Consider the following 24,768-nt stretch of genomic DNA (forward strand, 5'->3'; position numbering starts at 1 on the left):
TCCCTAATCAGAGAACAGGAAAGGCGAGGGGGTGGGGGGGAGGAGAAGGGGGAATTTTATCTCACTTATTGAACAAAGAAGTCAGCAGTCTTGGGACTTGCCAAGATAAAAAACAATTTCCAAATGTTCTCATAAATTCTGGGAAAAGGCACAACAAAGTAAAAGGGGGACCTTGAAATCGAGTTTGTTGCCCAAGATGTCCTGCAGAAGAACCTTGACACTTGTAGACAGAAAAATATAAAATCCCTAAACCTTTATAGGTGTGGTGCTCAGATTAGCTGGGTGCCCACTTGTGCTATATGCCAAGTGTATTTTTAATAAATTTGCCTGCCTTGCTTCCTTAATACATTCAATTGCTTTGCTATAATGCTGCTGTCTGTCACTCATCTGAAATATTTCTTATGAGAGGAGGGGACAGCCCTCTCCCTCCAACTCAGGCAGCTGAGTATGAATCTCTAAAAGGTAAGAATTCTGTTCAAAAACATAATAATATCACTATACCTACAAAATTAACATAATTTCTCAATACTATAAAATATTTGGTCAGCAGTCAACATTTCTCCAATCTATATATATAAAAGCCTAAGCGATCAAGTGACTGGAACAACTGGAATGACTGGAATGACCGGTCGCTATGACAAGCACTGACCACCAGGGGGCAGACGCTCAATGAAGGAGCTGCCACCTGGTGGTCAGTGTGCTCCCACAGTGGGAACACTGCTCAGCTGACTGACCAGTCCTTGCACTCACTCTCTCAGTACTACTGCAGTTACAATCTCCAGAGAATGGACCAGGCACTGATGGACCAGCGCTGCTGGCACAGTTCCAACCATGACCCCTTCCCCTCCCTAGGTGCTCCACAAGGAAGAAAGGATATAAAAGCAGCCGCCAGGTGGCTCCTGAAAACTGGTGAAAATGTCAGCGGGACAGATCCAGATCCTGGGTCAGCAAGGGCATCCTACCGCCCGCCTGGAGGACTGATTGCATCCTGCCCACCCACCCCCCAACCCCCTTCAGGACCCCACCCAGGCATGAATTCATGCACCGGGCCTCTCGTTGTTTCATAATTTCTCTAGATATGTCCCTGAGGCCCTTTTAATCTGTTGTTTCCTTTTTTTTCCGTTTTTTCTCCTGCTAATAAAATAGAAAAATAGAAGTCAGATACTACGTCTTATAAAGTTTCCCACATTCTGGATTTTGCTTAATACATCCCAGTGGTGTCATTTTACACATCCTTGTGTTCCCTGTAATTCCTCTAACCTAGTAGCTACAGAGACTTCATCAGATTCAAGCTTTATTTTTTGGCAAGAATGCATCACAGGTGATGGAATCAGACAATGGCTGCTTCTTTTTTGGTGTGAAAACCGCTTGTTTCTAAAAGATGGATTAAATCGAAGCCTTGGGGTGGTTAAGTGCTTAACATAGCAGTAGAATCAAGAGCAAAACCCCAATCTTATGGTAGTCAGTATGCTACACCTTTCATTATATAATACATTTGTAACAACTTGCTGAGTGATTATAGTACACCAATTACTCTGCTAGGTTTGTGTGAGATAGGGTTCCAGCATCCATAAAACTACCCACGCCACAAATCCAGAATCCTAGGGTCTAGGCTTCTTCACTTTCCTTACTGTTATTAAATCCTATTAATTTTTTTTATTTAAAATCTCTCTCATTTGTTGAATGCTTTCCATCCCCACTGCTACTGCTTTAGTTCAGACTTTTATCATTGCTTTCTAAAATGATAAAGGTCTGATAGCTTCTGGAAGCTCCTCTCCTTCATAATGATATTGCCATTTTTAGCCCAGTTCTGCCTTGAACACAGAATATTGTTTTCAAGATGCAATATTAAATATATTATTATTCTGCTTTAACCCTTTGATATTCCTAATTTCCAGGATGGAGTCCATACCCCTTAGTGCAACCTATAGCCCCATTCCATCCTCTAGTCTTTGCCTATCCAATCACTGTCATTAGTCAGTACTTTCACTCACTCTATTCCAATCTATTGAATTAACAAAGCTTTCTGAACGTGCCAATGAGGATATGTAGTGATTAAAAGTAGACTCTAGAATTAGACAGACTTAACTTTGGTCCCTAGATTCTCCCACTTATTAGCTGTGAAACCCAGGGTATACTTACCATCACTGTGACTCACTTACCTCACCTATCAAATGGGAATGATAGCCCGAGTGGAAGAAATAGCATGAAAGCACTCAGCACAGATGGTGCTTATGCTGTTCGTACATTTCCATGTCTTTTAAACCCATTCCCAAGAATGCTTTCCTAGCATTTGATAACCTAGCGAATTCCTATTCTGAAGTCAGGACCCAGCTCCACTGCCCTTTTGTCATTTAGAATTAAACCTCCTTATTTCTGCAGCAAAATATCTTGTAGGTAGTTTGATTGCTGTGTCCTAGGACTATAAGTCTGTCTCACTGCACAACAGAAAAAATTTTAAAGATGGGGACCAGATCTTTCTTAGATTTGGCTCTCTATGTCCTGGTTCATTGAGTCTCCATTACCCTGGTTCAGGACAATAAGTGGAAGGCTCAATAATTTAAAGTTTGGTAAGCTGACCTAAATTGATGGGGTTGAATGAAATCAAAAGGGCCTATCTACATTCTCTTTTTATGAGTCTATATTTTCCAGGCAACTTTTCTGAAATAAAAGGTGATTTATTCAAAACATCTGTGGCAGGTTAGTAAGAAGCTAGAATATTCCTTGGCAGGAGGAATGAGGAAATTGAGACAGATATTTAAACAAATGGTTGAGCAATTAACAGACAGCTAATAAATTACAAGATTTTATCTTCCCTAACAAAGGACATTTAGGAGAAAATGGTTTACATCTCTCCTCTCCAACCAGAGAGTGAGTAGCTTAAATCACCCTAGTAAGGGAGACAGATATCAGAGACCCAAATGGTGCCATTAGTGCCAGCCAAACCCCAGAATGGATGAAGTCAGGGAAACAAATAACACAAAAACCAATTAGAACCAGACAAATCCAAGATAAAAATAAAGCTGACCAGAAAATTATCCCAACCCTCCCCATCCCCCATATGCTCATTTTGATTCATCAGCCTATTAAAGGACACACGTGGAAAGCTGATGAATATTCTGTTGAAACTTTACCCTGATACCTCCCCTAAAATTCCTGCCTTTAGAAAACAGATAAAAAACTTTAAGACAAAGGATGCTCTCCCTTGAGCATGCATGTCCCCCTCCTTCTTTGCTTTCTTTCTCTTAAGCTGTAAGGATTCCCAGGAGACTTGCAACCAGGGAGCATTGGGCAGCGGCACTTCATCCTGGGCGGCACTAACCCCCTGAACCTGCTACCAAGGGCCCTCCTTTTGCCTCTGTAACTTGTTTCCTGAGTCCATGCTGCCCAGCATGGCTCACTTCTTTTTCTATGACTTTCATTCTGAAAGAGCCAAGGCAGGCCCTGGTCAGTGTGGCTTCGTTGGTTGGAGCATCATCCAATATATCAAAAGGTTTTGGGTTTTTTGATTCCTGGTTGGGGCACATTACTGGGTTGCTGGTTTGATCTCCCATCAGGGCATGTATGGAGAGCAGACAATCAGTGTTCTCTCTCACATCAATGTTTCTCTCTCCTCTCCCCCCCCCCTTGGGTGAGGATTTAAGTATATATATACATATACTAGTTATATATATATACTAGTGTCCTGGTGCATGAAATTCATGCACGAGCATGGGGGGAGTTTCCCTCAGCCCCGCCTGCACCCTCTCCAATCTGGGACCCCTTGGGGGATGTCTGAGTTCCAGTGTATGCCAGATCCCTGTGGGATTGGGTCTAAACCGGTACTCAGACATCCCTCTCCCAATCCGGGACCATTGGCTCCTAACTGCTCACCTGCTTGCCTGCCTGATCACCCCTAACCACTCTGCCTGTCAGCCTGATCCCCCCCAACTGCCACCCCCTGCCAGCCTGTTCACCCCCAACTGCCCCCCCCGCCGGCCAGCTTGCCTCCAACTGCCCCCCCCCCGCTTGCCAACTCGCCCCACCTGCCCCCTGCTGGCCTGCTCACCCCCAACTGCCTCCCCTGCCAGCCTGCTTGCCCCCAACTGCTCCCCCCCACCAGCCTGCTCACCCCCAACTGACCCCCCCCCCCGCCCCACTGGTCTGCTCGCCCCCAACTGCCACTCCCTATTGGCCTGCTCAACCCCAACTGCCCCCCGCCCCCCCGCCGGCCTGCTTGCTCCCAACTGCTCATCCCTACCAGCCTGCTTGCCCCCAACTGCCCTCCTCTGCCAGCATAATTGCCCCTAACTACCTTGGCCCTGCCACCATGGCTTTGTCCAGAATGAAGTCCAAAAGGTCTCCTGGAAGGTCTACCAGTCTAATTAGTATATTACCCTTTTATTAGTATAGATATATTTATTAATTTTTGATTTCTCAGGTAGAATAAAATTACTTGGGGAAGAATAAAATTACTGAACAAGGAGAATATACAAGCTATTAAACTAAATTTCCCTTTGCAAATTAAAAAATTTAGCACTTTAGTTTATCAATTAGTCCTTTGTGTGTTCAGTTTTCATGAATCATTTCAGTAACAACAGATCACACTTGCCAGCTCTAATTCTATTTTTCTATATATATAAAACATTAAATATGAAAATGAACAGAAAAGCGCTATACAGAAGCCCAAGGGAAAGAAAAATTTGGTTGCATTGCTTCTGCAATAAGAAAGGACCATATAAATAACTAATCTAAGAGGTTTATTTTACAAAACAAAAACTAAAACCTTCCTATCAGTAGCATGATCCTTAAAAGTTTAAACTTTTATCCTCAGTGATATTTTAGCAAATATATCTTATAAATCCTGACATTTAATTATACTGATTTTTAACTCATGAAGCAGTGAAGCATATTTCAAGAAAATATAAGATAATTGATATGAAATATTGTTATTCAGTACTTTATTATTTAATTGTTTTTACTAAACTAATAATGTAGGACCATATTTGATGACTAAGTATTTTTCCTTTCAACATAGTAAACACTTGTATAATTATGACATTTTTAAATGGTTAAATGTTTTGCTATTTTAATTCAAATCCAGTATATTATATATATTCAGAAAGCAAACTATTCATCTTCATCTAACCCTTCAATTAAACTCCACAATGCAAACTTCTTGGCACTAGAACTATGTTTCATGTTTATTCAACTGAGCCTGTGTCTTGAAAAAGTGTTGATGTTTGGGGGTTTTCTGGTGAGAATCCACATTCTGACATCACCTTGACCGTGACAGTGATTGGCTGTTGGAAGGCAAAGGAGAGTTTATATCCAGCAAGGGCAAGTGAATGAGTGAGTGTGAGGACAGAGGAAATACTCAATCTGTGTCACTCACTCCTGTGAGCCTGCCTCCTCATTCCAGGACTGCAAACGGGTAAGATTTAATATGACAGCTTCGTTATCCTAAAAATCAAACAGTCCATGTTTTACATTTCTGGACTTGGCTTTAAATTTTTTTATTTAAATGTTGATATTATTGAACTGTATAGAATGACTATGTAATTTCATACTTGTTTACCATTAAATTAGTACCTCAGACTTTAGATTTTTCCCTCCAAAAGACTGAGCTTATTAACTAGACAAGTATGCTTCCTGCTTTCTATCTCTGCATCTCATAGATAACTGTTTATTTCCTCATTCTGAGACAGTCCAGACAACCTGAATGAATTCTATTTTGCATTTGCAAATCTGCCTCATTGTATGCAGATCACTCCATAAGTTATGCCTAATTAGCATTTCCATTATATAAAATCTTTTCAATACATTATACATTCAGTTTCAAAGTGTTACTATCCTATAGCTCTGAAATCAGCATGGAAAAATATTTAGTGCTAGAGAAATAGATGATATTGGTGGTTTATTGTACTTTTCCCAACAAAAACTTGTAATCAGAGTCACAAAACTATCCTTTAAGAATATTTAAATTGTTGTCTGGGTTATTATGGTCAATATAGAGGTCTTTGCTTTTGCTGAATTGCAAAGTAAATAAAATGAGATTTATGTAGGCAGCCAGTTGTTGCCTACCTGAATATCTCGGTTCTTTTCATATTGCCCCTGCTATGTTTTCATCTAGTTATCTTTATGGTTTGTTCTAAGAAATTTACATAATGAAAACTCTTTCTACAGCCCTATGTATTTAACTTTTTATCTCTTTAAGATATTATTAATATCCCAACTCTTTTTCATAAAGCTACAGAACAACAATCTTTCTGTTTTTGGGGGAGGGGTGGGGGTGGAGGTAGGGGGGCTGGATTATAGCTGGCAAAGTTCAAAGTATTATTCAGAGCACCCCAAGGACAATGAAAGCTTCTTAAACAGATGAACCCCCTTCAGGGGCAAGATCTCTTTATCCAGTGTGACCACCAAGAACTTTTCCTAAAGTAGGAAGACTGTGAGGAAATGTGTCGGCATCAAAATCAAAGACCCACTCTGCCACAAATAGAATGTGGCTTAGGACCCAACAAGCTCCTTCAGGCCTCAAACCTTCCCTGATGTAATGTTTACTTTTAGCATGAGATACCCAGAACGGATACAATAAATCTTGTGAATGGTGACAAAATGTAAATCAACCTCCATGGTACAGTATATACATGGGTTTTACACATTTTAAATGTAACTTTTCCAAGTGTGCCTATAGGGAAATTGCCATCACCATTACATATTGCTTCTAGAAGGTAGCAAAGCTGTCGCTCTGACTGAGAAAGCACTCATGGTTAAATGTGTATGTCAGTGCAAGTGGGTGGGTGTTAGTAGGCTGTCAGCTAGTTTATGCAGCCTCTATTAAACTGGGTTTTATCAAATACAATTCAATTAAGGTAGGATTTCACTAATTCTCTTCCCTTTACTTATGAGGATTCCACATGGAACTGAAATCTTTGCATGGCTACAAACCCCAAGACTGTTCAGGAATTACTCCCACTCTGAGAGTGGCATCTTCAGTTCCCTGACCCCAGAAAACCTCTGACCTACCCCATGACAGACTCCCCTACTAGTGACGGAAAGTGTAAATGGAGCTGGAGAAAAACCTAATTTAAGGAAATTTGCCCCCGATATTTTAAGGTGACACTCTGATGAACTCTTCCCACAGCAACATCCTAAGACATGGCTGTTGGTGCAACATGCTATGAGAATAGTATTTCACATATTATGGATCACTCCACACACACACAAAGATACCGAGTATTCTAAAATATTCATAGGAAAATGGTGCCTCATCTAAATTTCACAAATGACATTTTAGTTCAAAAGCTACATAGAAGTTGGAAACACCTGTAGAATCATTGGCATGAAAACAATCATTTCAATGTATTCAATTTTTGCTTTGTTTTTAATTAAAAAGAAAAGAAACAGATCTCATAACCACACTAACAACTCAATTCACTTAGCTAATAATCCTATGTCAGTGATATTAGGAGGCCTACCAGCCCCAGTGTGACGTGTGCTAAGCATTCATACCCTTTGAAGTGAAGAGATGGTCTTCTAGTGACACATCATAGCAGATAGGTTAAGACCAAATATGGGACTAAAGATTATTTAAACAGGTGGGTACAGTCAGTCTTCTATCCCTTAAATAAAAGGAACAAATTTTAAACAAAAGCAGAAATTTGGTCATAATTACTCAAAACTATAATTGGGGAGAAATAAAAACAAATTAAATATTTCATCATCTAGTATGAGCAAAAAAAAATTGCACTTTTATTTTTAATATTTATTAACTTTACCACTTCATTAATTCCAGAAGCAATCACCAAAATGAAGACTGCTTTAATTTTGCTCAGCATTTTGGGAATGGCCTGTGCTTTCTCAGTAAGTTCTTTATTAAAAACGTATATTTATTTCCATTTTTATCTTTTTTATGTCAATGAGAGGATATGTAATAATTAAATATTTTTTAAACAGATGAAAAATTTTCACAGAAGAGCCAAATTAGAGGATTCTGAAGAAAATGCGGTAATTAATTTTAGCATACTTCCTTGGCCTGACTACACTTACTCTGGGTGTATTTGCACATTAAACATGAATATATATTTATTTTGTTTATGCAGGTTTTTAAGTACAGACCACGGTATTATCTTTATAAGCACGCCTACTTTTATCCTCCTCTAAAACGATTTGCAGTTCAGGTAAGTATAAACACTAATTTTTCTTTTTACCCATTTCAATTGAAAGAGAATCAAATTTTTTTAAATTTTGTTTTATTGCTTAAAATATTACAAAGAGTAGTACATATATCTCCTTTTTATTTTCCCCCTTGACCTTTCCCTGGCCTCCCCTACTCCCCAGTGTCTTGTGTCAAATTTAACTATGAAACACTGAATTAAACTCTCACTGAAACTCAGCCAGAAAGATCACTTAATACACAAAGTTTGTTTTTAACATAATAAAATAAAATTTATCCTTAGTTCTCTTTTAAAGCAAAGATATACCAAACAGAGTAAAATCATTTGGGTCCAGTCTAGAATATAATAAAAGCAAATCCCTTGGCATATTGAATTCAGGTATTTTGGCTAACTCACTGACAAAAGTGGACGATTTCATCAGTTGTTGATAACTGTCAATGACAAGGCCATTAATCATCATGTTATAGTTGATTCAATACCGTCATACAGTTGTTTTACATCCAACAATTTTAGAAACCTTTAATTGGTAGAAAAAATTGACTTTATAAACAGTGGAGACCATTTAAAAAGAAATTTTTGATAATCAATGTTGATTGCTGAGGATTTTTTGAACCTTTGACCTGTGTAGGTCACATTGGAGCATAATTATTATAATGACTCAAGAACTGCAGAGGAAAGAGAGAAATTCATGAAGTAAACCAACATGCTTATGAGAAAAACAAAACATTCTTGAAAACAAAAAGAAAAATAGCCAAACTAAAAATACAAGTTTCCATTTTTATTGGGTTACCTGTGAAGAGGGCCTTTGAAAACTGGAGGGTGTGGTGTTGATTTTAAATACACAACAAACCAGAATTGCACTATTTTTATTCCTATACAGTTTGGGTTGAGGGTACCAATTATGCACCATTTGACTCAGGACTCCTGAGACACTAAAAGCAGTCAAGATACTGAAAAGAATGCCTCAGCATAGTGGCTTGGCACAGCATTCTCCCATATGTTGGGCCAACCCATCTCTAACTCATACAATGATAGGAAATGATCATTTTAAAGTATTTCTAGCACCATGATAATTATGGGAAATGTGTGTGGCCAAAGAAATATGAACACAAATGATACAAGAGCTGTGGGTTTTCAGAATTGTCTTCCATTCTTTGGTTCACCTCAAGCCCATAAATAAACACTGTTCATTTGAAAGTTTACTTCGTTTTCTTTCTTAAATAAAACAGAAATGATAATAAATTCAACTTTCTGAGTAGCTCCTCAACTTTCTAAAATATCAGGTACTTAAAAAGATATTCACACCTAGAAATTTATATATGTGGTCCAATTAAAATATCTATACCGAAATGATATTAGGAAAAGTTTTATTTTCCATTGACAGACTCTAAGTATATCTTTAATATACAAAATTTCCACAAATTATCTGCAAATTGGTCCATCTCAACTAATTAAAAATATGAAAGTAAGATAGTTGTTTTTTAAAAAAAGAATCCAATAAAATATATCTCCCCATTTAACACTCTTACATAGTATTTATGATATACTCTTCTATTTTGCAGTTTGACTTTCAAGACTTTTTTCTTACGCTTACTTGTATATTTTTCATTGCTCTTCATTATTTATTCTCTCAAGCCTATTACTTACTGCTCAGATTGTCACTCCACAATGGATTCAGCTGTATTGACTTTGGAATTTGTGTTTTATTTAAACAAATCTATTTATATACAATTATTTCTAAAATACCAACTTGTATGAAACATGCTATAGTGATTGCAAAGCTATTAACAGTCTACCATAACTTATCTATTGGTGTGCTATAGACATTAAAGTATAAATAAGGTCATATCTTAAGCATTTTTTAATTGAAGAAATTGCTTTTTTATGATTTTTATGATTCAATTGATAATTGATTAATATGTGAACTATTTGAGGGCAGGAACATTATCTTATATTTCTCACTAGGGGCTCAGTGCACGAAATTTGTGCACTCAGGGCAGGGGGTCCCTCAGCTCGGCCTGCGCCCTCTCACAGTCCAGGAGCCCTCAGGGGATGTCTGACTGACAGTGTAGGCCTGCTCCCCACAGTTGGACATCCTTAGCTCTGCCGCAGAGGCGGGAGAGGCTCCTGCCACTGCTGCTGCAGTCGCCAGCCATGAGCCCAGCTTCTGGCTGAACAGCACTCCCCCTGTGGGAGCACACTGACCACCAGAGGGCAGCTCCTGCGTTGAGCAAGATCAGGCCAAAACTGGCTCTCCAACATCCCCTGAGGGGTCCTGGATTGCGAGAGGTCACAGCCCACGCCGAGGGACCCCACCGGAGTATGATAGGGGCCGGGAGGGATGCGGGGGGTTGGCCAGCTGGGGAGGGACTGCGGGAGGGCTCCAGGGTGTGTCCTGCCAGTCTCACTCAGTCTGATTGGCCGGACCACAGCAGCAAGCTAACCTACCAGTCGGAGCATATGCCCCTTGGTGGTCAGTGCATGTCATACTGACTGGTCAACTGGTAGACTGTCTGCCCCCTGGTGGTCAGTGCACATCATAGTGAGTGGTTGAGCGGCCTTAGCATATCATTAGCATATTATGTTTTGATTGGTTGAATGGATGACTGGACAACTGGACACAGCATATTAGACTTTTATTATATAGGATATTGAATTCATCTCAGCTATCACAGTGGTCAATACAGAGAAATTGTCCATATTTCCAAACTCATCTCTTGTTATGACCCTCATTCTCAGTACAATGCCTGGAATGTATACTTGGGAGTTGAATAGGTGGAGTGATAGAAGTTAGAAGGAGTAATGGTTAAAATATATATATGTACACTTTTGGAAAATCCATAGGATTTAGTGACAAATTATAATAGGAATAAATGGAAGACAGGAAATGAAGGAAAAGCCCAGGCTTCAAGGCATTACATTCAGTTTTACAATTGTTCTCACTGTAGATATTAACTGAAGAGGATGTGTTTGGGCTAGGAATAAAGCTAGACATGAGAAAGTTTGGAAAATGATGAAACACTCCCACTGAAGCAAAATATGCTGTCCTCTCTATGTAATTTAACTAACAAATAAAAGTAGTTCAAATATAATATCTTTCTTTATTTACTCTCTGGGCTGGGAAAAGAACAACCATTAAGGTCATGGCAGTGGAAGAGCAGGTCTAATTATTCTCTTTTCCACCCAAGGTTATTCTTGGCTCAAGGGGACAAGCATTCCCTTTCCTTGGGTGGAAGGTGTGGCCACCTGAGGAATAAGCCCAGCAGGATGGCCCTGAGTAGGATTGGATCCGGACTGTTTCCTAAAATCCGATTTCTAACCTGGAGGTTCTTCTGCAGCTATATTGTCTAAGGCCCATGGAATTTAACTGAGTCATAATCAAAATTAACATTTGCAAAGTAGAAAATGACAGACTCATAAGTTGGGTATCCATTTGTATACCTGCTGCCTTTAAAAGTTGTGGCACAGAAAAAAGGAAACTTCAATTAGATTAAAACTGGGAGAAAGATGAAGAATCTCCTCCACTGTCTTAAAGGCTCTGAAAGCAAAAGTTTAGATTTGCATTTTCCTGTAAAAAGTAGCAAAGCTCATTAATTTATAATTATATTTGTATATCAGATTCCTTGGTTCAATTTATTCTCATTCAATATTGAGCTCTACAGAGGGATGGTACTCTAAAATTTCATAAATGAATTAATTTTTCTCTTAAATAACTTCCAATATACAGGGTGGCCAAAATAGGTTTACAGCTGTGAGTATGCAAGAGAGATTATTTTTATATTATTATTTATTTATTTATTTATTTATTATGTTATTTTTATATTACAACTATAAACCTACTTTTGCCCATACCTGTATACTAATACATATTACAATTTTAGATATTAGTTTTATAGAGAAAGATAATAAAAATTATATGCAAGTTTAATTTCAAGTCAAATTCTAATTTAAACTCACCGGGAACATGAATTACTTAAGAGAATCATTTTACTAGTATAATAAACCTAATCATCATTTTATTCATATTTTATAAAGAAAAGAAAATAATGTGATCTACGCCTAGCCCAAGATTTGCCTTGAACTGGTTGATGTCATGACCATTCTTGGCTTCAGATTCCTTCTTTGTAAAAAAAAGAAATTGGACCAGATAATCCTCTTGGTCTCTTAGAGCTAAACAATTTTGTAATTCATTGCTCTAGTTTTTACATACAAAGTGTTTGTAACAGATTGTCTATGCTTTGAGGGTAAAAATGGAATATCTCATACATATCTTGATCATTGTAAAATACCTTTTCCTCACGGGCGCCCGGCTAGCTCAGTCGGTAAAGCATGAGACTCTTAAAATACCTTTTCCTCTCTAACGTCATTTTATTTGTGCCCAATCTCCTTTTTCACATTAGCACGAGAACTGTTCTAATAAATGTAAATCTACGTATATAATCACATGTGTATGAATTCATGTGTACATTTTCTTAGAACAGTGACTCATCTGAAGAAAATGGAGATGGTGATAGCTCAGAAGAGGAGGAAGGGGAAGAGGTAAGAAATTTCTGCAGTTTTTTTCTAACAAACCAGGCAGCACAAAAACAAATAGGAAACTAGTTTACTGTAGTAGGGACTCAGCAAACAGCATTGCCAGCTTACCAACTGCCCACAGTCTTCTATTTTGGATAAGTAAAATGTTACTTAAATTAGAATAAACTAAAATGACCTGTTTAAAACTATTGCAGTTTGGGGTTAAAGTGACCTGTACACAAAACCAAAAGTGGCCCCATTTTAAGTGGAAGAAGTTTGAATTCTGATAAAAAGGAAAGAAAGTGTTATTTATATTTAAGTGGATAGAACATGATGGTAAAATACAAGTGTATAATAGTTCTAAACTCAGTGAAATGCTTATTTTAATGACTAAATTTACCAAGTGAGTAGTATTTGAAAAATAATCTTATATCCTCTACACTACAGTGTTATTATGGTTCATCAGCCTTTCTTGACCCACCAAAGTAGCATTGTTCTTTTTAATAGGAATTTCATGTCTTTTTTGATTAATGACAAAATTCATGTTTTTACAGAAATGCAAATACTCAAGATGTAAAAATGTCTTCCAATATCGTACTAAAAATCAGTGTAGTCATGGCTAAAATTCATCTATATATCTTGGAAATTGTGCTAACATGTTTATAATTGACACTCTTACCCAAGGATATGTACTAATTCGGTACATTTTTCTGGGTTATCAATTATAGCAATCCACTGGTTTGGGAACCTTCTAAGTTCAGGTATTCATAGGTGCTATTTATGAATGGACAATGACAGTAAAAAATGGATCATGAATAAATGTTTGTTAATCTTGAAAACAAAACAGTGCAGGAACTTTAAAAATGACAATTAGTTTAATGTTTTAAACTGTAAAATTAACATTTCCAGTACAATAATTTACCCTACTAGCTTAAAGAAAGGCCTTAACAAGAATATCAAGCCAGTACCAGGAAAAATGCCACCTACTAAATCCCACAAATTTCTGCCTGTATCGAACATAGTAATCTTACAGAAGAACTAAGCTAGGATAATCCACTTAACTACAGCTGTTCACTGTACAGTGATTGTAAAATTGCCTTGCCAGCTAGATTTCCCAAGGCTCTTCACTTGTAATGGTGGTTGGGGATGGAGGAGGAATAGGATGCCTTTACTACTCAGATGCAATCACACACACTCAAAATTTTGCCAATAACCACTGAACATATATGATCCTCCAAGAAATTATCTTTAAACTCCCCATGACCCAGGGAACTTAGAGAATCCAGGGGTCCTCAAACTACGGCCCGCGGGCCACATGCAAATACAAATATTGTATTTGTTCCTGTTTTGTTTTTTTACTTCAAAATAAGATATGTGCAGTGTGCATAGGAATTTGTTCATAGTTTTTTTTTTTAAACTATAGTCCAGCCCTCCAATGGTCTGAGGGACAGTGAACTGGCCCCCTGTTTAAAAAGTTTGAGGGCCCCTCTGTTAAAATACAATACACTTAGCACAATTATCATGAGTATGCAGATTGCTGAAATTTCAGAAACTGAACACACAAGTGTAACGGGCACTCATATAAAAAAGCAACCCATGCTTTGGGCTCTATTCCATTCATTAACCAACCCCCACCAAGGCAACTGCTATGTTGCCTCGCAACAGATTTTTTTACCTTTCTGTGTATTGTATGCATATATGGAATCACACAGCATATACTCTTTCATGTGTGGCCTGTTCTACTTTCAATTTCAGAGACTGATTCATATTGTTCTATAGTTGTAAATTATTCACTCTCATTGTTAGTATTTCATTATGTTAATGTACCACAATGTATTATTCTTCTGTTTATGGGCATTTTGGTAGTTTCTATGAACATTCTAGTATTCCCTCTGGTGAGCATATGCATTCACTTCTGGTCACCAATTTACTTGGAAGTGAAATTCCTAAGTCAAAAGGCTATGCATATGTTTAACCTGAGTAGATTAAACTAAACAGCTTTCCAAGGCAGGTGTACCAACGTGAACTCCCACTGTCAGTAGGAGGGTTCTCACCAACACTTTTTCTTTCAGTCATTTTAGCATTCTAGTGGGTTAATAATACTTTTTAAAGTACAAGTTACTGCTAATAAACAGATTGGCCTATTTTCCTTTATAACTTATTGCAGCAGGACATCCTCAAATAGAATATCTAGGAAAAGAAAAGGTGTTGTAGGAGAAAATGTAAATGTCTATAAATTGGGAGTTTGGGCCTTTATTCATGACCCTGCCACTAATTAACTGCTGTCTATTGACCTCATATGAGTCATTTATTTCATTGGACCTCAGATTTTTCACCTGTGAAATGAGGGTATAGGACCCAACTTGTATATCTCCATACTCTAAGGATCATCCCTCCTCCACACCTGAAAGATTTCATTTGTTGGACTAAAACGTAAACATGAAAAAATAAATAAACAGTATGGTGTTTGTGGACTATTTAACACAATTAGCTTGGAGATTGTTTTGGGGTTGACTCTAGCATTCCCAAGAATTCACTGAAACAGTGGAATTTATAAATTTTCTGAAGCAAACATTTATTTTTATATTTAAATATGTCTTTATTGATTTTAGAGAGAGTAAGGGAGACAGAGAGAGAGCAATAAAAACATCAATGATGAGAGAATCGTTGATGGGCTGCCTCCTACATGCCCCCTACTGAGGACTGAGCCCACAACCTGAGCATGTGCCCTGACCGAGAATTGAACTAAGATCTCGTGGTTCCTGGGCTGATGCTCAACCACTAAGCCACACCTGCCGAGCAAACATATTCTTTTTTAATAATAAGGCAGACTAAATCTGAGTTTTGTTTGTTTTTCAAGTCTTCAAATATAGGACCCCTAGTTAAAGTAATCCTAACATCACACTATATTTAAAAATACATTAAAATAAATTCAATTTCCAGGACTTAAAGTAAATAAATTCTATAGAAATGAATTCCTGATTTTTAATATTAGCTATGAAATACTTTGTGAAATTAATTCAATTAACAAACAGTTGCCTAACAACATGGAGTAAAGGAAAAAGACTAAAATGTTAAAAGATTATAATAAGCATTCATTTGAGGAGAGGTAATTTTTAAAAAACATATTCATGCAGAGCATAATATATTACTAGGGTTTCTTGGAGTGTCTAGTTTCCTCATTGCACAGGAAAACTGATTGCATGTCAAATTCTTGACATCTTTTGAATACTGCATATGCCATAGAACTGGCTTACAATTGGCAGATAGATTTTGAATTAAATATATCCTTTTTCTTTTAATAAGCTTAAAAACTAATGAGATGCATTCATTATTTTTTTTTTTGGTAATAAATAAGACATGCTATCAATTTGTTTGAAAGGAGTTGGTTTATATAAAAAAATTCCCTTTTGAAAAATATATACTAGTGGTAATGTGGACAACTCAGATAAATTCTAACCATCATCAAAAACTTCAAAGGCTCAGCTTTTTGAGTTAGAAAGATATAGTTTCATCACTTACCATGAGAACTTAAGCAAGTTTTTAGCTTTTCTGAGCTCAATTTCTTTTTCTAAAGAGTAAGAACAATAATCCTGCCTTACAGTGCTGCTATGAAGAATTAAAGAAAAATAGGTATAAAGTTCTCAGCTAATTTGTCAACAAGTATAAGAATTAATTTGCTACCATGTTGTAGTAGTTGCTAATAAGATTTTTTAAATTTTAATTATTTAAATCAAACATTTTTAATCAACTTAAATTGAATCAACTTAAATTATATTACTTCAGTTAACGAAAAAGACTTTAATTGTGAGACTTTAAGAACCTAAATCCTGTATGTTGTGATACCGGATAGAAAGATATGCTGAAATTTTTATACAAATATTTATGAATTAATTAAATAGAATGTAAAAATATCTAAAACACACCATAGTGAGATACATAGCATTTGGTAACTTTGAGTTGAGTTATAAAAAGTTAGAAGTGCAAATGGCATAAGAGGAAGCAGAATTATCAACATGGGTGATGAGCTGGCTGAGCAATACAAAGCCTTTTTCCCAACAGTGGTCCATGACTCCAACAAATCTCGAGTTATCTTCTGGCTAAAATAACTTTTTTTGCTCTGGACGTTTCTACCAGGAGAATTCAAATGAAGAAGAAAACAATGAAGAGTCTAATGAAGATGAAGAATCCGAGGCTGAGAACTCCACCCTTTCTGCTACGACACCTGGCTATGGCGAGGAGACCACGCCTGGAACGGGAAATGTAGGCCTAGCTGCCATCCAACTTCCCAAGAAGGTAATAATTTACCCCAATGTTAAATATGACCTCATTCCTCCACTGAAGCTTAAGGTTATCCTGACACTATATACAGAGAATTCTGTATTGTCTTTTTAACTTACTGAGAAAGCAAGAGCAGATACAATTTTCTGGTTTACAAATAAGGAAAGATCTTTTTCCATGCAAGTTCTCTTCCCATGATATTACAGTGACTTGTATATTATAACAGAAGATTAAGGACAAGCATCTTAGCAATGGATTAAAGGTCTTGAGAGATGCCATTACATTTCAGAGAACAGGATTCAAGACAGAAAGCGAGTAGCAAAGCTATAGAAAGCATCTCCTACAGAGATAGCTCATTTATCAAGTACATTTTTCTCCTTCAAAACCCAGAGACAAAGGTCCAAATTCTGAATTTTTGAAGTCCCCACCAATCCTTTTGTAAGTTAAATTGGCTTCAATTCAGAATTACATCTAGAACAAGGCTATCAGTACAATCGGTGTTGAATGAAGTGATGCAGCCTTTTTTACAATTTTTCATGCCTAGATTTGGATTCTTTCAAATTTTCCCTTCCAGGCTGGAGATGTAGGAAAGAAGGCTACAAAAAAGGAGGAAAGTGAAGAAGAAGAAGATGAAGAGGAAGAGGAAGAAAACGAAAATGAAGAAAACGAAGCAGAAGTGGATGAAAATGGGCAAGGCATAAATGGCACTAGCACCAACAGCACAGATGTAGAAAATGGCAATGGCAGCAGTGGTGGAGACAATGGAGAAGAAGAAGGAGAAGAAGGGGAAGAAGAAAATGCAGAAGGAACCACAGTGGCTGGAGAGCAGGACAATGGTGGGTTTGAACCCACCACTCCACCACAGGAGGTCTATGGGACCACCCCCCCACCACAGGGGGGAACCACTACCACTGAATATGAGGGGGAGTATGAACAAACAGGCACCAATGAATATGACAATGGATATGAAGTCTATGAAAATGAGAATGCGGAACCTCGAGGGGACAATTACCGAGCCTATGAGGATGAGTACAGCTACTATAAAGGGCGTGGCTATGATAGCTATGATGGTCAAAATTACTACTACCACCAGTGAAGGCCCAGGCTGAGATGAAGTCATCCATTTTGGTGTTTCATATGGCTACAGTTTTCAATGTCCAACTCAGGAAGGTGCAATGTAACACACGTGCATATAGTAATGTGGAACGGTGCTACTGTTCCGAAGGGATTTTCTGTAATTGCTTCTGCAAGTGATGGGCTTCATGCTGCTTTCCCCTGTTATGTTATTGAGAGGTCATTGTAAATCAGGGTCATTTGTCAAGTGGTAAACAAATCTATGAGATCGAGTTCAATTGAATGTTTTGAAGTTGTAGTTGTTCTATAAGTAGTATTTTTAACGTGTTTGCTCTATTACTGCTAAAACATACTTTTTGTGCAAGAAGTGCTTCTAAGAAGAAACTCATTGACATTAGTGACACTGTATACAATAAATGTGTAATTCTTTAATCATACTACCTATCCAACACTGTATAGTTTAATTATCATCCTCATGTATTTTTATGTGACCTGTATGTATATTCTATTATGGGTTTTATCACAAATAAAAATGCAATCCTTAAAATGTGTTATATGAAGAAAAGTGAGAGATTAGGAATGAAAACAATGTGAGGCAAGTAGGGGGACAATTCAGCTAAAAGGATAAAGGCTTATTTCCACTATAATTGAAAATTCAGAAAAACTATAAACATTTTCTTATAGATAAATCAACTTATCTAAGATTTTTACATGCCTGTGGGCAGGGTCAGCCATATACATCAGGGGGAATAAATGGCTTTTATTAGGGTTACCATATTTAACAAATAAAAAATATGATGCCTTTTACAAATTGAATTACAGGTAAACAATGAATAATTTTTAGTATAAATATGTTCCATGGAATATTTCGCCTTTGTGAACTATTTGGACCATACTTATATTAAACTAGAGGCCCGGTGCACAAAAATTTGTGCACTCGGGGGGGGGGGGGAGGGGGGTTCCCTCAGCCCAGCCTGAGTCCTCTCGCAGTCTGGGACCCCTCGGGAGATAACGACCTGCTGGCTTAGGCCTGCTCCTGGGTGACAGAGGGCAGGCCCAATCCCTAGGTGCACCCCATGGTCGGGCTCAGAGCAGGGCCGATTGGGGAGTTGGGGTGCTGCCCCCTGTCATGCACAGAGCAGGGCAGATCAGGAGGTTGCGATGCCACCCTCAGTCACGCTCAGGGTAGGGCCGATTGGGGGGTTGGGGCACCGCCCCCTGTCACACTTAAGGCAGGGTCGATGGGGAGGTTGCAGCGCCACCCCCTGTCACACACAGAGCAGGGCCAATCAGGGAGTTGGGGCGCTGGCCCCTGTCACTCACAGAGCAGGGCTCATCAGGGGGGTTGGAGCTCCGTACCCTGTCACACACAGAGCAGGGCCAATCAGGGAGTTGGGGCGCTGCCCCCTGTCACGCACAGAGCAGGGTCGATCAGGGGGTTGGGGAGCTCCCCCCTGTCACACACAGAGCAGGGCCGATAGGGCAGTTGGGGCACCGCCCCCTGTCACACACAGAGCAGGGCAGATCAGGGGGTTGGGGCACTGCACCCTGTCACACTCAGGGCAGGGCCGATGGGGAGGTTATGACTCTACCCCGTCACACACAGAGTAGGGCCTGTGTGTGTGTGGGGGGGGGGAGGGGGGTTGGGGTGCCACACCCTGTCACACACAGAGCAGGGCCGATCAGGGGGTTGGGGCACCGCAGCCTGTCACACACAGAGCCGCAGGGCGATCAGGGGGTTGGGGTGCCTTCCCCTGTCACGAACAGAGCAGGGCAGATAGGGAGGTTGTGGCCCCGCTCCCTGTCACACACAGAGCCACAGGGCGATCAGGGGGTTTGGGCGCTGCCCCCTGTCACACTGATCCCGGTGCCGGGAGGCCTCTCAGCTCCGCTGAGCCCGGTGCTGGGAGGCATATTACACTCTTACTATATAGGATAGAGGCCTCGTGTACGGGTGGGGGCCGGCCGGTTTGCCCTGAAGGGTGTCCTGGATCAGGGTGGGGTCCCCACTCGGTTGCCTGGCCAGCCTGGATGAGGGGATGATGGCTGTTTGCAGCTGTTCACACACCCTTCAGGGTGGGGGTCCCCACTGGGGTGCCTGGCCAGTCTGGGTGAGGGGCTGAGGGCTGTTTTCAGGCTGGCGGGTGACTGAAGCTCCCAACCGCTCCTTTTTTTCTTTCCTTTTTTTAATTCTGGGCCAGCTTTAGCTCTGAGGCTTGGCTCCAGCTCTTAGGCCTCAGCTGCTGAAAGCAGGTATCTGGTTTGTTTGGGTTCTATAATCAAAACACTGTTTCAACTCCAGCTCTGATATCCCGGCTGGCTGAAAGCAGATTTCTGGGGTTTTGTTCAGCTTCTATATTTGTAACAATGTTTCAAACTGCAAGCTCCGAGGCTGGCAGCGGCAGGCGGGGAACATTGGTTTCCTCCGTCACTGAAGCAAGCAAGCCTCATGTTCGCTTTAAGCTGCCTGGCTGCTGGCCGCCATCTTGGCTGGCAGTTAATTTGCATATCACCCTGATTAGCCAATGGGAAGGGTAGCGGACCTATGGCTAATTACCATGTTTCTCTTTTATTAGATAGGATGATTCATTGTTGCCTGAAATCCAAATTTAATAGGATGTTCTGTTATATCTGGCAACCCTACTCCTATTTAATTTGCTTTAAGGTGTGGTAGGGAATAGGGTAGGATATTAAACACTTAAACACATACACCACACATACGCACACAGAGCTGATATGCAAACGCTTAACTGCAATTTATGCTTTAATCTAACCCCACAAACAAATTTCTAATGGGAGTAGAAAAGGAAAGTAAGTAGTGGTAAGAAGCAAGAAGACAAAAATTTATTCATCTTATTATTTAGTCATGTATAAGTTGCTTTGAGCATTGACTATGGAGCAGGACAATGTTTAAACATTGAGTATATGAAAACAAAGAATCCTGTCCTCAAAGTGATTTCCATCTGATAACTAATAGTTGTAAGGTATTACATGCATCAATTCATTGTCTTCTCACTTTTTATTTTGAAAAATACAAAGCTTTCAGAAAAGTTGGAAGACTAGTACATGAGCACTTTTATTACACCTTTCACCTAGATCTACCAAGGCTTAACACTTTGCTATATTTATGTTACCTCTTTCTGTCTATTTCTGCATGTCTGTCTTCATATGCATATGTGTATATACTTCTTTTCCAAATGACTAGAGTGATTGTAGATATCATAACATTATGACTCTTCACCCTAAATACTTTAAAATTTGGTGTAAGAATAAGGGATTCATATACATAATCACAATACTGTTCTCTTTCGCAAGATGTAATATTTTCTAATATACAATCTATATTCAAATTTTTCCAATTATTACAATAATTTCCTTTATTGATAATTTATTCAATTCTTGCAAAACTCTATCAGGCACAAAGAAGTTATCTGTGAAGTTTATTTATTTATTAATACCCCAAAGTTATTCATTTTTATATAGCAAAATTGGTTCATCTTTCCCTCATGGTTTCTTCCTTTGCTTTTGACTCATGGATTGTGGGTAACCATTATCCTCCCTCAGGGATTTGAGCTAGCTCACTTCCATCCCTGAGTGCAGAATGATAACTATTCTTCAACATTGCTCCAAGCATCTAGGCGTCTCCTTTAGACTAGTGGGGTTTGTTAAGAGAGCTGTGGCAAAGTATTTCTTAGAGTAGGCAATTCCAGCCAGCAGAGGGAAGATTCCTGGCCTCCCCCCAGATGCCAGCATGAGTAGGCAGTCAATTGGAGTCTGTAGACAACCAACTACCCAAGGGCCTAGATGGAAGCAACATAAAGTTCTTAGATGAAGACAAAGGGGTGGGCTGGTGAGAGCTATGATTTAACACAATTCCTAGGCACACCAATGCCTCTTTCAGTAGTTCTTTCAATCATACCTGCAAAATCTTCTGTATGGAAACCCCCCTCTTGAAATATTTATCCTACTTAGGATCACATATTAGAGTCTTAGCCTCCTTCTCTCATCCTAGCTAGCTAGGCTTGCTGGCCTCTTGCTCCAAGTTCTCTTTGACTTTCCCTACTAAAGCTCTATTTTCTGTATTCCCCCATGGATGACCTATTTGGAAGAAATTTGATGAGAATTCAAAGTATTTGAAAAGAAAAGAGAACACTTTTATTCTTCCAAGATAATCCTTCCCCTGAGAGTGAATCAAATGGCTCTTTTTAATGGAGGAAAGATTAAGAATGAAGTAAGCTATGCTCATGGCATCTCTTCACCAGGCTGCTTATCCTTTCTTGCTCCAGATGGAATCACAAAACACTTTGCCAAGACTTGGGAAGGAGCGCACTCAGTCCTTGCCCATGTGTCTATCTGGAAACAGGTCAGGTTGTCAGGAAGTGCCTCAGAGCTCCTCCCCTACATGCCTCTTCCAGATCCCAAAACTTGGGAGGCTTATGAGTGTCCTGGGCCACTCTAAAGGACGCTGGCCACGCAGCGGAGTTGGCATAAGAAGAAAAAAAAGGTCTTAAGGCATAAAGAGGATTACTTCTCTGAGTTGAGCCATGGCAGGCATGTAGGCCCTTGCCAGGCAGCAGTGTGCTGAGAGGTTTCTCAGCACAGGCCTCATGGTGGGGTGGATGTCTGTGGGTGTCAGCATGGCCACAGGGCAGCTGCTTCTCAGAGATGACTCTGTCCCTCTCCCTGTGGTCATCCTAGGTCCTGTTCCCTCATTTTAAGTCCTTCTTATTTACTTCAACATGATGCCTCAATCAATATCCTCCCCAGATAGTAACCTGGGGTGTGTGCATATTTAATCTATGGGAAACAATGAATAACTCCCCTTCAACCCTCTCAATTTATTAGGTGACATAAATTCTATACCCTGCTTCTTTCATGGCTAACCCTGTGAATGTCCTACCACCCTTTCTTCTCTTTACTTAGAGACCATAGGTTTCATTCTTTACAAAATTTTCGCCTTGAAAAGTTAAGCTTTGTCTTTCAAAATGATTGCATCTATTGAGAGCTCCAAGGGCCTATTTCAGAACCAAAAAAACAAAAGCTGACTTTCTTTCCATTTGGATTTCACTTATAAAACAAAACAAAATAAAACACAATCCATCTCTAGGCAAAGTGAATCATTCTGAATGGTGAGAAATAATTAAAGTGAGAGAAAAGTAGAAAAATAAATACTCTTTTGAAAAGGATAATCCAATATCAAGAAATATTAGTCTCACTTAGAAAAAGAATCAATATTAATTAAAAGGAAACAATGAAGCAATCACTTGGATGTTTTGTTTCAGCAAATGCAAATATTTGTAAATATTTTCTGCCCTTAGATTTTGAAAATACTTAGTGGGTTAAAAACTCATTAACTTGATTTGTTGGTCTAAGACTGAAAGTTCCCATGCAAATTACATTCTATTATATGTTCTTTCTCAGGATATTTCCCTCTTGCATTTCACAACACCCAGGGTCCAACAAAGTAAGACCTCCATCAATGTGTACACAACTTGTCTTATCTCTTTTTACAATACAAATTCAAACTTCAATATTTTAGTCAGAGGTAATCAAACTTTCTCTGCAGCAAAAGTCAGCAAACTTTTTCTGTAAAGGATAAGATAGTAAATATTTTTGGTTTTGTAAGCCATACGGTTTCTGTCACAACTACTCAAATCTGTCATTGTAACAAAAGCAGCCATAGATAGTATGCAAACAAATTGGCTTGGCTGTGTTCCAATAAAACTTTATTTGCAAAAACAAATGATGAGTCAGATTTGGCCCACAGACTATAGTTTGCTGACTCCTTATTTAGATGATTGACTAAAGTCATTACTATGAAGAACTGATTAAAATTTTAACTGTTTAATCACTTCGGATATAAACAAAGGATCAGTGAACTCATTATCATTCTCTTCTTTTCTTCCAACTTGAAACTTGGTCCTTTGTTTGAAACTCTTTAAAAATTAGTAAAATATCTGGTGTTTAATACAGTAATCGGTGAGTTATCTCCTTTTTGCAAATACTTGATAAAATGCTCCCTATAGTTCTTGGGCCTAAATGCATCAAAGTATTATCTTTGATAAGTAATATTTGAGGATATCTTTTTCGCTATACTAATTATCTTTAGAACTTTTATGGAAAGATATTATCAGGTAAGTCTCAACATTTAGTCAGCTGAGAGAAAGCTTGACCTTGATTCTAGCTGTGGGATAGTTATGTAAAGACTGCACAACATAAGCCATTACTTATTCTGTGTAGAATGGGTTATCATCAAATCTAGTATTGTGATAATAAATTCTGAGTCAACTTGACTGGGTCGAGGGGTGCCCAAATTAAACATTATTTTAGGATGTGTCTGTGAGAGCATTTCTGGATAAGATTAGTATTTGAATAGTGGACCACAGTAAAGTTGATTGCCCTCAATAATATGGGTAATCATCATTTAACCCATTGAGGCCTAAATAGACAAAGGGCCTCAGAAAGGAAGAGGCCTCCTGAGAAAGGACAGAGTATAACAAACATAATTTGCATGAAAACTTTTATTCTTAGCCCAACAAATCCAGTTAATGAGTTTTTAACCCACCGAGTATGTTAGGTCTTAAGCCATGATGTAGGAAGTCCAGACTATTCTGCTGAAGAGAGATGTCACACACATGAAGAAGCACCAAGGTGCTATCTTGGATGTGCAGGCTGGTCAAGTCTTCACATAACTTTTACACCCACCCCTCTCTGACTGTCTGAAATGAGAGATTCTGAG

General features: G+C 38.9%; 1 protein-coding gene across 1 annotated transcript; it reads left to right on the forward strand.

Moving 5' to 3' along the window:
• The first annotated feature begins 5,325 nt into the window (after positions 1–5,325).
• On the forward strand, positions 5,326–18,566 carry LOC118654608 (integrin binding sialoprotein). Its single transcript, XM_036306032.1, has 7 exons — positions 5,326–5,413; positions 7,778–7,845; positions 7,939–7,989; positions 8,085–8,162; positions 12,636–12,698; positions 16,812–16,970; positions 17,530–18,566. The coding sequence occupies exons 2-7, from the start codon at positions 7,792–7,794 to the stop codon at positions 18,049–18,051; spliced, it is 927 nt and encodes a 308-aa protein (XP_036161925.1). The 5' UTR covers positions 5,326–5,413; positions 7,778–7,791; the 3' UTR covers positions 18,052–18,566.
• Positions 18,567–24,768: the final 6,202 nt, after the last annotated feature.

This window comes from Myotis myotis, unplaced genomic scaffold, assembly GCF_014108235.1.
Source record: "Myotis myotis isolate mMyoMyo1 unplaced genomic scaffold, mMyoMyo1.p scaffold_m19_p_1, whole genome shotgun sequence".
NCBI lineage: Eukaryota > Metazoa > Chordata > Mammalia > Chiroptera > Vespertilionidae > Myotis > Myotis myotis.

Bases quoted from the DNA above. Each gene is read 5' to 3' on its own strand.
- LOC118654608 (XM_036306032.1), top strand. From the start codon at position 7,792: ATGAAGACTGCTTTAATTTTGCTCAGCATTTTGGGAATGGCCTGTGCT. The intron at 7,846-7,938 runs GTAAGTTCTTTA...TTTTTTAAACAG, and splicing joins GAATGGCCTGTGCTTTCTCA to ATGAAAAATTTTCACAGAAG. The intron at 16,971-17,529 runs GTAATAATTTAC...TTTCCCTTCCAG, and splicing joins CCATCCAACTTCCCAAGAAG to GCTGGAGATGTAGGAAAGAA.